This window comes from Centruroides vittatus, unplaced genomic scaffold (assembly GCF_030686945.1).
Source record: "Centruroides vittatus isolate TY-2023 unplaced genomic scaffold, ASM3068694v2 contig_349, whole genome shotgun sequence".
Classification (NCBI taxonomy): domain Eukaryota; kingdom Metazoa; phylum Arthropoda; class Arachnida; order Scorpiones; family Buthidae; genus Centruroides; species Centruroides vittatus.
The window spans coordinates 2,253,078-2,267,555 of record NW_027122172.1 but is presented as its reverse complement, the minus strand read 5'-3'; the positions used below and the strand labels follow the sequence as shown (position 1 = coordinate 2,267,555).

The window sequence follows — 14,478 nt, the reverse complement described above, 5'->3', positions numbered from 1 at the left end:
AAAGTTCACCTGTTCGTGTCTGTCAGGTCTGTACAAGAATCGCTTCTTCTGTGCCTAACAGGTGCAGGGATTGCTTCTTTTGTTCTGGCTTTGCTTCAATTCTATTGTGATATGACAAAGTTGCATGATGTCCTAGTATAATATGTTGGGAAGGAAAATAACACTATGCTACTCCATGCTTTTGGCAGGGCAGCAGCTATTCACGTCAGCTGTCTTTGATATTAAGGGGAGTTTCATGTATTGGTATATAGCGTATTTACTTCATCTTTCTACACACGAAAAAGAAAAAGTATCCCAAATTCTCCTGTCTACCTGTATGTATTGCAGTGGCATGCCATCCATGGAAGCTGTGGAAGTGCCGCTTACCTTGTATTTTCTAAAATATAAATACATATTGTGTGATTATTTTCATATTTTAACATACTTTGAATTAATTAAAATTAATATTTTATTATAACCACATTATATATCTTATTATAAATTTCTATACTATATCTGAAAAACAATGATAAGATTACTATTGAATATTTGAACATAAATTCGTATATGCATATTTCCAATGGAAGCGCCATATTGTTGAATACAAGACAGTTTCCACGGCCAAAATATTTGAATGGCATTTGCGCATGTACTTTACAGAGCACCAACCTCACATGGTTTAGCTTGTGGATGCTACACACCAAAATATTGTATAACACTTCCAATAATTCTATCCAGGGCTGGCACAGCTTCCCTATCATCAAATGTCATTGCACACCACTGATGTATTCTTTTTCTTCACTTTTCCCTGCTAGGTTTATTGCTCCTTTAGGAAAAATATCATCAAGGTAAGAGAGAAAGATAGAGGAACTGAAAAGACAAAAGAGAATGACAGAGCATTCTAGAAATATATATAAAAAATTAACTATAACTATATGTATTTACATATAATTTATGGCAGCTGACTGTCAGAATATAAATTTATTATTATTATTATTATAATATTTGTTAGTTACATTATATTAGTTTTTGTATTAAATAAACTGTAGTTGATATTTGAAGAAGCACAAGTAGTAGAACATTATAAAATGTATACAAATTGAAGTGTTAATTGCCATTGATCATATTAATGGAATTCCACATTAATTGAAAATTAAGATTTTGTAGTTTTTCAATTAGACAAAAACAATAAAAACTATACTTGTTTCATGTGCCATAATTCTAAATAATTAGATTTTAAAAATGAGAGACAAAAGCCTAAAGCACCTGAAAGGCCCATTTTCTTTGGTAGAAGACATAGTTAATGTAGTTGATTTGGTAAATATCATTTGGTCTGAAAATTATAATAATAAAATATATTCAATTGCTAATTTAAAAATACTGAAGAAACTAAAACTATTCTATTGGATTACTTAAATCTAGAAAAATAGAAAATTAAATCAGTGAGTTTGTTTTTGTCATAGCATTTTCCCAAGTTCGTTCTTATGTCAGGACTGTGTTATTTAAAATAAAACATATGAGAATCATCCAGAAAATAAGACTGTTTAAAGAAGAATGAAGAAATGTGTTGTTATTTGATTTTTATGTCTTTTTTAAATACACAGTACATGATTCTATTTTTCCACATAATTATCTCTTTTATTTAAAAATTTATTATATTGTTAATGCTTTAAAATTGTTTTGTTATATTTGTTTACTGCCAGTGCATTTAATTAATTGGTGATGTCAGTCAAAGAATGGGAAATGTTTTGAACAAAATGGATATTTCATATCACTTGCTCTCACTGATTCATTCATTCATTACCAAATCACCATACACCTGTTTTAAATGCTGATAAATATCATCCATTCTCACTTCTTGAGCATTCAAGAATTGAATAACACTGCTTACTTCACAATTGAAAAGATTTTGTATGGTAGGGTTTTTTTTAATTATGCACAAGGTTCACAAAACATACATATTCAGGCTTGCAGCTTTCAGAACACTAAGAAAACACATTAGGATGACAGACCAACTCTTGATTGTGGATTGTGAGTGACATGCACATTAACTATGTGCAAATAATTTTGGATAATCTATATAATAACAGTTCATTAAAGTAATTTTAATAGTTTGAAATGTTTTTAATTATTCTTTTACAATATGATATTTTCATTATGAATAAAAATGAATAATTTTTGAAATTATTAATGAATTATAATTCTAAAATGTGTTTTATTTTCTTTGCTGTAAGATGTATGAATTTAAACAGTCTCCAAGCATAACTAATAATTTCAAAAATAATAAGAATAAATTTATTATATTAGGATTTCTAAACTATATTTTATATTTATTATATTTTAATAACTTTTATTACTTTTAATCTTTAAAACATTGCTAGTAATTATTTCTTTTAATCAGGTCTGGAAAGAAACTATAGCATGCTTCACAGATCAGTATAATGAAGCAATGGAGAATGTAAAATACCTTCAATCTTTACAAAAGTTTTATGAACCATTATATAGGAATAATTTAGTAAGTACAGTTTATGAAACTAATAATAATGAAATTTATGGAATTTGTGAATAGTGTCACTTAATAAAATTGATTACTTTGAATACAAATATTTATCATTAAAATTAAGACAAAACTCATTTCTGTTTAAAATATACTATGTCAAATCATAAATTCAAAAAATAAAAATTAGTCTTATAATTTTAAGAAATAGAGACATGTTCTATCATAATTATTTTATAACCTATTGTAGAGAATCAAATTATTATTAAAAAAAACTGTATCTACAGTAAAAAATCTTTGTGAAATACAGCTGTTAAATAGAAATATTTAGATTACGTAGCTAATTTTTTTCTGTCATTTAACAAAAAGATATTTATTTAAGAAAATAGTTCGTGTACAGCATCTTTATATATTTAATAATAATAATAATAATAATAATAACAACAACAACAACAACTCTCCCGTGGTCACCACCTGGTTGTGGTGGGAGAGCCCAGTAATTTTACTGATCCATAGGGCAATGCAGGCTGAAGCATGCAAGCTCCTGGTAGGGACACCCATGCCAGTAAGTCTGTGGGGAGAAATGAAGCTAAGAGTGACCACACACATTCTGTGGAGGTATTTATTATAGTAATAACCAGATCAAAGTGTGATACTGGCTTGGACGTCGCCCGGGTTAACAAGGTCCGCGTTCATGGGTTAGGCAGAGGCTCACGTTCGAAAAATAGGCCACAGTCTCTCTTGGTTACCGGTGGCGAAAGCAGCACCGGCCCAAGCATGGCTACTGCAATGCCCTCAACAGATGTGAGGAACCAACCCAGCCTTGGTGTTTCTGTGGCAATGCATCCACAGACCACAAAGGCTGGAAAACCACGCCAACGGATGAAATGGACAGTAGAAATGAACGAGTTTATCATCCGTACTTACTACACCATCACAAAACTCGAAACAAACTTGACAGCATACAGACGACAACTACACCATAGACTTGCACAACAATATCCTCATCTTACTGTCACTAAACAATTATACACAACAATCTTATCCCACAAACAACACTTGAACTTATCAAACAACAAGTTGCTGATCAAATACATCAACAGACAGAAACATTTAACATTAATGAAGATCACATAACCTGTCAGGATAATCTAGCAATAAGCACCGATTACAGCGCGCACATAACTACCACTAATGATACTACAGACACTTCCTCATCCATCACTGATAACATAGACATGGATTTAGTTAACGCTAAATCCATGTCTATGCTCTCACTTATATTTCAGGAAACACTCACTAAATATACGGGTACAGATCTCACACAAAGACCACAAATACCAAAAATCAACACGTCAAAAGAAGTAGGAAAAACACTAAATTATGTAAACACTCACTTACTACTACACTACATTCATTCAATTTCTACATTCTCAGACATTCATGCATTAGTTTATGCTGGGGCAGACACAGTAGTGACACACCATGGACTGAAAGTACAATCACAGACAAATACACAGAAAACACAATTCTATCACAAGCCTGCCTGGCAGAGAAGAATAGAAACACAAATAAATGACATTAGACAGCAATTAGGCAGGCTAACACAATACACTAAAAACAACATAACACCCAAATTAAGGAAACAGCTCAAAAACATTTTCAAGAAAATAAAAACACACACAAAACATGAACATCACAACACACGCATTACAGAATACATTGATACACTAAAACAAAAACTTGCTGCCAAAGCACGTAGACTAAAACGATACAAAACATGTACACTACGAAAACAACAAAATAAATTATTTACAAACAATGTAAAACTCTTTTACAGACAAATTAATAACAAAGCAAACACTGATACACAGCACAGTGGCACACCAACAGAAGAAGAACTCACAACATATTGGTCTTCTCTTTGGTCCAGTGCTGTCACGCACAATGCTGATGCAGGCTGGATCGAGGAGGAGAACAGAAACTTGCACAACATACCAACTATGCCCTGTGTTGAAATAAACATACATGATTTCCAATACACTGTTAACAGAGCACACAACTGGAAGACACCTGGTGTAGACAACATTCACAATTTCTGGTACAAAAAGTTTACATCACTGCACCAGGAACTAGCTAAACATCTAACACACATCATCATCAATCCACAAGACATGCCAAATTTTCTTACTCAGGGCATCACCTACATGAAACCTAAAAACAACAATACCACAGACCCCACACAATACAGACCAATTACATGTCTTCCAACACTACAAATTACTGACATCTTATATTGCAAACAAAATATACAAACATGTTGAAGAACACGACATTCTAACAGAACAGCAAAAAGGTTGTCGTAGAAACCACAGGGGATGCAAAGAACAGTTACTCATAGATTCAGTCATTCTACGGCAAGCACACAGACAACACAGAAACATACACATGGCATATATAGACTACAGAAAAGCATTCGACAGTGTTCCACACAGTTGGCTGCTACATATCCTACACATGTACAAAATACATCCATCACTCATTGCATTCTTTCAAAACACTATGCAGCACTGGAGAACAACACTACATCTCAGGGTTAGTAACACTTCCATACAAACAAACCAAATTTTTATTAGGCGAGGAATTTTTCAAGGAGATTCCTTGAGTCCTCTCTGGTTCTGCTTAGCCCTGAACCTATTATCCAACATGTTAAACAACATGCAATATGGTTACAATATCAGACACAAAAAAACAACACAGTTTACACTGTCACATCTCATGTACATGGATGACATAAAACTTTATGCATCCACACAAAAACAACTTCATCAACTCCTACAAATCACACATTCATACACCAAGGACATACAAACGGAATTTGGTCTAGATAAATGCAAAACACTGCACATAGAAAAAGGAATCCTGAAGAAAGAAGACTTTGCACTTGGAAATGGAGATGTTATTGAATCCGTGGAAGAGGGCGAGTTCTACAAGTATTTAGGATTCCAACAGGCCAAACTAACAGAACATACACAAATAAAGCAAAGATTAATTAAAGAATACCAAAGTAGGTTAAATGCTATTCTCAGAACACAGTTAAATGCAAAACACACAGTTAAAGCAATAAACACATATGTCATTCCAGTACTCACATATTCTTTTGGAGTTATACATTGGACTCACACAGATCTCGAGCAACTCCAAAGGAAAACAAGAACAACACTTACTAAGCATAAACAACATCATCCTAAATCCGCCACAGAAAGATTAACCTTTCCACGTAAAGATGGCGGACGTGGCCTGATTGACATAGTTAACCTTCACTACAAACAAATACAGTCACTGCGAGAGTTTTTCTACAATAAACAAGAAACATCACAATTACATAAAGCAGTAACTCTAGCAGACTCGAATAACACACCATTAAACTTACACTCACATCATATGGACACAACACAACATATAAAAAGCATAGACACCATTAAGCAATTGTGGGCTCGAAAGGCACTCCATAGCAGGCATCCTTATGATCTGGCCCAGGGTTTTGTTGACAAAACTGCGTCAAACAGCTGGTTAGCTCGGGGACGCCTCTTTGGGGAGACGGAAGGATTCATGATTGCCATACAGGATCAGGTCAAAAATACTAAAAACTATAGAAAACACATACTCAAAGATGCAACACTCACAAATGACACATGCAGAAAATGTTGCATCATGTCAGAAACTATACAACACATCACCTCTGGTTGCAAGCTCTTGGCACAGACAGATTATTTATACAGACATAATCAAGTAGCAAATATAATACGCCAAGAGTTTGCAAAGAAACACAAATTAGTAGACATTTATGAACCATACTACAAATACATTCCACAGACAGTATTGGAAAACAGCACGCACAAAATGTACTACAACAGAGCCATAATCACAGATAAAACAATTTACCACAACAGACCAGACATTACACTCATTGACAAACACAATAAAATCACATACATTCTAAACACTCACAATATACAAAACGCATGCACTGAAAAAATTAGCAAGTACACAGAACTCGCCCAGGAAATAATACATCTGTGGAGGATGGATAGGGTGCTTATTGTACAGTACCTGTTGTTCTCTTCTCTACAGGTGTCATACCACACACACTACACAAAAACCTGGGCACATTACAATTGAATAGAAACATGTACATCACACTACAGGTTACTATATTGAATACATGTCATATTGTGAGAAAATTCCTGAATACAGACACACACACTGATACACTTCTTTAATTTCTGTTTTGGTTACTATGCCTTGACTCTGATCCAGCATAGTACACAGCAACTAATGTCAATTGGGTATAACTCATTAAACCTACATAATAATGTATATTAATACAAATAATAATAATAGTAAATTTGTTTTGTGGCTACTTGTTTTTTTAATTATTTAAAATTTAAAAAGTGTTTGATTATTTTAATTTTCAATGTTTTTCCTTTGTTCTTTTCTTTCCTTTTTAATCTTTCTTTTGTCAATGTGGGGTTATGTTTCAAGAAATATTGAGAACAATAAAGAGGGCAATGACTGTTCCAAAGGGGAAATATAACTGGAGATTCTTAAGCTTGATTTTGGAGAGGATGTATGGAGGTCCTGACAGAGGAAAAAAAAACAGAATGGAAGTGCGAAGATTAAGCTTTGGTGAGTACCGTGTAGCTTGACAGGATAAAAATTTTATTAGTGCTCCTTTCCAAACAAGAGACTTTTGATCATCACAAAGTTGGATAAGCAACGGAACTATATTTGTGACAAAAGATGGAAAATCATAAAGCTAGAAAACTAGAAGAATTCATTGTGGACCCCATCTTACAAGCGAGGAAAAGTATTTACTGACAAAATCCCGGATATCTTTTCTATTGATTTTTCTTTCTCTATTTTTCTAACTTTTTATCCTACTTTCCTCTTATTTAGATTGTAAGGTAGTTTTAAGGTAATATTAATTTTGAGTTACTTTTGTTACATGTGAAATGGTTTTTTTTGGGTCTGTAATTACGTGCACTACTGACATGAGAAAATTTCACTGGTATCCAACTTTAGTTGAGATCCTGACAAAAGATCCTGCGACAGTTTTTTTTCTGTGTAAATAAAATGTATTAATTGTATCTGTTCACTGTTTGTTTTTTGGTATTACACTCTGTAGTCTATATTGCTTTTGTCAGCATTGTATCAACACTCAATTGTCACCATTTAATATCTTATTTAGAAGAGTGATAACTTATTAATTACCTGTATTTAATCAAAACTTATTCACTGTGTTGTTAATAAATTGGAAAATGATTGTTTTTGTAAACTAATAATTTTCCAATTGATCTACATTTTTGTAAATCAAAAAAATTTTCAGTTTTCATTTAAAACTGATCAAAGACAAGTTTAAATATTAATTTTTTGATATATCCTCTAAAGATTTTAAAAAATTAATTTAAAATCTGATTATTCTAAACTTTAAGACTTGGGACAGACTGGTGACTTGATCTCTGCAACAAAAATGCTGTGACCAGGTTGCATGTGCAACTGGTTGTCTGAGAGTGCCAGGCTACCAAATGCAGTTATATACATTTTTTCTAACTGACATAGATACTGTGAGTTGAAAAAAATGTCATTTCTGAGTGAATATGATTTACTGTTTACTGTTGATACTGCAACAGGTGGTAACTTGAACACTTGTATGATAGGATACAAATTATAACATAATGAGTGTTTCATGTTGTTTCAGCTCACTGTCACTATACCCAAAAAATGCTTCCATCTGTGTTCTCAAATCTGTAGCTATGTCTAGTTAGCAACTCTGACCCTTCTCATATGAAATAATGCAACACACTAGAGTGACCTAGCTGCAATGTCTTGGTTGCAATGACTAAGTCACCAGTCTGTTTCTGGTCTTAAATTTATTACAGAAATTTATCTTAAAATTTTCTAAAATTAAAAGTTTTAAAAGTCTTAGCTATTGAGATTGTGAGATTGCTAGCCACTGGCAAGTGAGCTAGCAAAAATCACAATTTCATTAGCTGTGAAAAAATTTGGGTTGTTTGGTGGAGGGATTAGTAGAGAACATTTTTTTTTTAAAGAAATTGTTCTACTTGACAATGGTTTCTGAAGCAATACTAAGCAATTGTTTTGTTTTCAAAATTGCTGTTTTAATAGTTTCATTTTAATTAGGTTTTTGTTTTTTTATAGGATGTAGTTTCTGAAGCAATACCAAACCTCATTAATAACATTCAAATGATACATTCTGTATCACGATCATACAATACTTCACAACATATGACATCTTTATTTGTAAAGGTAAAGTTTTTTAAAATAATTTATATAATTTTAAATGTAAAGTGTAAACTTAAAAAATAAAGTAACTTTTTGTAAAGTACTGAATATAAAAATCTTTGTTGTCTCTAGGTAACGAATCAATTAGTTCAAACATGTAAAATTTATTTGAAAACCAACTTAAATTTATCTCCATGGGATCAACCTCAGAATATTGTAAAGGAAAAGATGAATGCTTGTTTGGCATTAAGCAAAAAATACAGAAGTTGCTTTAATAGAATTAAAAAGGAAGCAATTGATATCCCTGGACGACGTCCATTTACTTTTTCTGAAATATATATATTTGGAAGATTTGATAACTTTTGCAAGAGATTGGAAAAGGTGAAAAAATTGCAATTTTAATTTATTATTAAATATTTACAGTATTTTAAAATTAAAATTTTTTAACTTATATATGTATATAGTGTGATCATAATTGAAATTAGATGTTCAGAACTCTCTGTAGAAAGAAGTATTGAGCAAATCTCAATTAAATTTTGGTATATACTAACTACTATGGTCAAAAGTATCAGGAATAGTTCATTTAAAGTGCATGCATGCAAGAGGGCATTGTTATCATCTTTTTTATCATTTGTTTTGACTTTCTTTGACATCTGTAGCAATCATCATGTCATTGTCTGGTAGCAATCAGCATGTTTTCATTTTCAAATAAACACTTGTTTTGTGTGTAAAGAATTTTTGCACCAACGATTTTTTTCCAACATTTCTAGTATAATTGAGCAAAGAACATGTATTAAATTTTGTTTTTGCAATGAAATTACTACTATAAAAATTTTGCAAAAAGACTTTGAAGATGATATTTTATCAAAAACAAGAGTGGTACAAGGTGTTCAAGAATGGCAGAGAATGCATTGAAGATGAACCACACTCTGGTAGGACCATCCAGTTCAACTGATGAACAATGCATTGCTCAAGTCAGAGATTGGTGCTCAATGATTGTTGTTTAACAATCAGGGATGTTATTGAACATGTTCTGATATTATTTGGATCTTGTCAAGTAATTTTAAAAGATCATTTGGGCTTGCAGTGCATTGCTTCTTGAGTCATCTCAAAAATGCTGAATTTTTCCAAAAACATGTTCAAGTGACTGATGAAATGCTTTCTTAAGGCAAATCATTCTTAAAATGCATCATTATGGGTGATGAAATGTGGATTTATGCTTTTGACACCAAAACAGCACAACAATCAAGTGAATGACATTTGAAAGGTGAAGCAAGACTGAAAAGACTGAAAAGACTACATCAAAGTCAGTAAAAAATCAAGGTCACGTTGACTGTTTTCATTGATTGTCATAGTATTGTGCATCACAAATTTCTTCCAACTGGCCAAACTATCATCAAAGAATATTATTTGAGAATTTTGCATTATTTGCATGAAGCAGTTCGTAGAAAATGATGTGATTTGTGGCAAGACTCTGGAATTTTGCACCGTGATAATACATCTGCTCACAATGCTTGTTTGTGAATTTTTGGCCAAACATTCAATAAATATGGTTCATTTAAAAACTTATTTTTTCATAATAATAAACAAAAGTACAAATAATTAATCTAGGGGAATTAGCCTTTTTCTTCCCCACTCTCATTGCCCTATCGATCTTAATGTCGGGCATCTGTAAGACTCGCATAGAAAGTTCAACTATTTTCTCTTTCATTTCTAGAGATGATTCATCCTGGACCTCTTCTAAACTGGAAATGACAACATTATTTATTTGATGTTGGTTATCTAAAAAATCAAGTTCATGAGTAATATCATTAAACTTTTTCATAACATTACTTTGATTGCCTAAACTACAATTTTTATTAGTCAATTTTTCTAATATTTTTAATCTAAGTCAGTCAAACCTTTATCAAAATTTTTTAACCATTCAGATACATAATTTAATCTAGAAATAAGTTCGTCGACTTTACAATTTATGGAAAAATGTAAATGCAACAGAACACGTATACTCTTCAAGATTAAAATTTTCTTCTTTCAGAAGATATGCAAATTCTTCTTCCTCACGACTCTTCAAAGATTTCTTTTTACTAGTTTGTCCTTCTCTAAAGCTCAGTGAATACAACTTCCTTTTTAGATTAATTGCCATAACAGTAAAAATTTACCTATAAAAAAGAAATAAGTTAGTAACAAAGACACAGCACTGACAGATGCTTCCCAATTTTTACTTAAAAATTGAAACTGTATATTCAAGAACAAATTGTTTACCAAATTTGTTGAGATTTTTACAATAATTCTTTCTACAGAGAATGCTTAAACACCTATTCTTTGTGATCACTCTGTATATAATAGCAATTAAAATTTTTAAATTTATATAACAGATAATAGAACTGATAGATGAAATGAACAGATATGAAATATTAGCTGTTAATTGCATAGGACCATTACTAGAGATTGGAAATAAATTTAAAAATGCTTGTGCGGCTATAAAATCCACATCATATGACTTTTATGATTATCGTAATAAAGAAATTGATAAATCTATTACCAACTTTCATGATAAGATGAAAAAATTAAAGGTATTCAATTTGATTATATATTTTTATCTATTCTAATGTTTAATAATTCTGTTACTAAAGATTTTTATGACGTTTTCTTAATATTCAAAGTATGTATAATCAAAATTTTAATATTTAGGAAGATATACAAGATATTGTTGATAAGAGATTTGAAAAAATTAATAATTCATATCATGCTTTGAAAATACTAAAGAGGTATTTAATACACTTTTTACCTTAATATATAGATAGATTCATTAAGTTTAATGATTTTTGTTAAAATATATAAATTTTAAACTGTATTTTATTAAATCTGACGAATATCTGATAACAATAGAATTTGGGTTTAGCAAACACTTTCAGAAAGAGAGACTTTGTAATTGACAGGTATCTACTTAAGACAAGTATTTATTTAAAAATTGCTGTATATTTTATAACACTGGTTGCTACATAAATAATTGATATATTTTGTTAATGTTTGTTTTATATGGATTTTATATTTTTATCAGTTATGCATTGTTAAAGAATGTGTGATGAGAACAGAATTCAGAAATAGTCAAAGAATTTCTGAAATTATACATGATAAAGGGATTTATATAATTTTGCACTAGAAGCATTAAGTATCATTTTGTACTAATTTGTAATAAGTACCAAATGTAATAATTGAACATTAGTGATTTATTAATTTAGAGATCCAAAAGAAAATATCTGGCCTGAAGTGGGACTCAAAATCAAAACCACTGTAAACTAGGCAGGTGAAATTACTGAGTGTGCTATTTATACTTCCAAAGCAACATGCTTGACTTTTTAATACCTAACTCATTTGATTTATTCTTCATCTGTTGTTTTTTTTTCTCTAAATTCTGAGTTTCTTAATTATATAAGAGAGAGATTTTCATTATATAAGAGAGAGATTTCGGCATCAATTTACAATGTTGCAAAGAATGTCAGAATATTGTCTAAAAATGAAACTGTGAAAATTTTATTTGACAAAGTTTAAGGACAAAAAAAATTTTATGAAACAGTGACAGTAAAGATTAGCATGGTATTTTTTAAATAAGTCATGTGTGACATTTAATTTATTTACCATTTGTTGAACAAAAGTTTTGAAAAATAGAAAGGATAGGAAATTTTTGTTTTGTTGCCTGGAGTAGACATTGTTGTTTCAACTAAGGTAAAGATAAATCAGTTATTCTATTCTTATGCTAGGATCAGATGTTTTGTCTGCTGTACTTTGCACCACTGCTGTCCACTAAACCCATTGTCTACTAAACTTGGGTTTCACTTTATTTCTAAATTCTTAATTTGAAGAAATTATATAATGTAGAAACTAGCAGTAAAACTTAGAATTGAATTTATATTTTATTCATATTATTAGATAGTATTAATAGTATAGAATGTTAAAATTGAATTTTAAAAATGTAAAATATTTTAAGAATTAAATAGAACAGTAAGTCATTTATTGTACTCTACATACTTTCTGATTAGAAAATATTTGAATTTAATTAATTAAATATAATGAGAAAAATATTAATTTTGGCCTTATACTTACAAGATCAAATAACAGTAAAGGTTGTTAGATTTCCATGATTGGATTAAAAGGCACTTAAAAAGATTATGCCACTACTCTCCAACTTTCACTCCACCCCATTCCATCACAAAAATTGTAAAATTTAATGATTTTTTAGTTAATAACTAAACATTCTGTTTATATTTTTTTAATATTTTGATTTAAAAATTATAATTTTCATTTCAAAAAATTACGTACCCAGAACCTTTTATGGGTACATAAACAGATGCTCCCCAATTTTTACTTAAAAATTGTAACTCATAAATATCATCACACAAACGTTTTCAAACTCCTTCTGGGCTCTGCTTCAGGCTCCAAATCGTTTCTATATGGATGTTCGATTGCCGTTAAAAATCCATTCAATTGGCAGGTTGTTTCAATATCAGTTTGAACGTAGTTTGAAAGGATTTACAAAAAATCCATATCGCGCATGCATGACAAGTCAGCCTGTCCGTGTATAAGGGTGACTAGAGTGTGCTGTGAATTAACTCTTGTCAGGCCAATAATAAAACCATCTCCTCTTTAAAATTTATGCACGTACTGGTGATGGAGGATTTAAATATGTGTATAGCCTCCAACCATTTGAGGTGTTCAGTGGGAGGCACATTGTGGAGGAGGTTTTCCTGGGTGAAGTCTTCTACTATATCCAGATTGGTGACATAAGTAGTGACGGCCATGGACGTTCTCCCGAGAGGAATATCCACTTGATGTTCTTGTAATCTGACACCCATGGATCATTTAGTGGAACCTATATATATCAGGCTTCTATTGCACCAGTTATCCCTTAAAGGGACACTATAGATTCCGGGGTGCCTGTTAGGGTTAGGAGGGTCCTTCCCATTACGTAGGATGTTGAAAGTAGTAGGGTACCTCCTAAAAGCAAGATGTAGCTGGCACTTCCTAGCGACCTTGGCATATAGAGATCTTAAGTATGGGCTGCATGTGATGGAGATTTTTTCTATGTCTTCTGGTTGGTTATCAGCAGGCTGGTCCTATGCGTTTTCTGAATATATACGTTGATGATGTTGGATCAGGCTATGTATACCTTTGTGATACCCGTGTTCAGCAACTAAGCGGATAATATATGCTAGTTCAGTATCATGAGCCTGGATGTTGGAAGAATGTGTGAAAGCATTCCGGATCACAGGACCCAGCAGGAATGTACGATGATGTAGATCTGGGTTTATGATATACTGAAGTGTGGATGCTCAAGCTATCCACTTTAATGTTTATATCCAGAAAGTGTACTTTGGAAGGGTTAGATTGCACTATTTCCAATGTCAACCCGTAGGGGTTATTGTTAAAAGAATCGACCAAGATTGTCACATCCGGTGTGGTTTCAAAAAAATGATGTCATTAATATACCTCCTATACAATTGGATGCTGGGGAGGAATTGAGGGAGGACCTTTCTCTCCAACTGCCGCACAACCATTTCACACAGGTCCCCAGAAACCGGGCTGCCCACGGGGACTCCCCTGCTGTGTGTGTAGATATTGGCATTAAACTGGAATACTGAATTATAACAAATTAAGGATGTTTGTGTGATGATATTTATGAGTTACCACACTATAAA

The 14,478-nt window shown here is 31.8% G+C and overlaps 1 protein-coding gene across 2 annotated transcripts in view; it reads left to right on the top strand.

Annotated features, from left to right (window-relative positions):
* LOC136974405 (dynein axonemal heavy chain 8-like) overlaps nt 1-14,478 on the top strand; it is a 315,206-nt gene that overhangs the window by 36,598 nt on the left and 264,130 nt on the right. For both annotated transcript variants that reach the window (XM_067269272.1, XM_067269270.1), the window contains exons 8-12: nt 2,381-2,494; nt 8,699-8,806; nt 8,915-9,163; nt 11,158-11,355; nt 11,474-11,550. In XM_067269272.1, the coding sequence (XP_067125373.1) occupies nt 2,381-2,494; nt 8,699-8,806; nt 8,915-9,163; nt 11,158-11,355; nt 11,474-11,550 (746 nt within the window). The remainder of the gene's footprint in view (nt 1-2,380; nt 2,495-8,698; nt 8,807-8,914; nt 9,164-11,157; nt 11,356-11,473; nt 11,551-14,478) is intronic.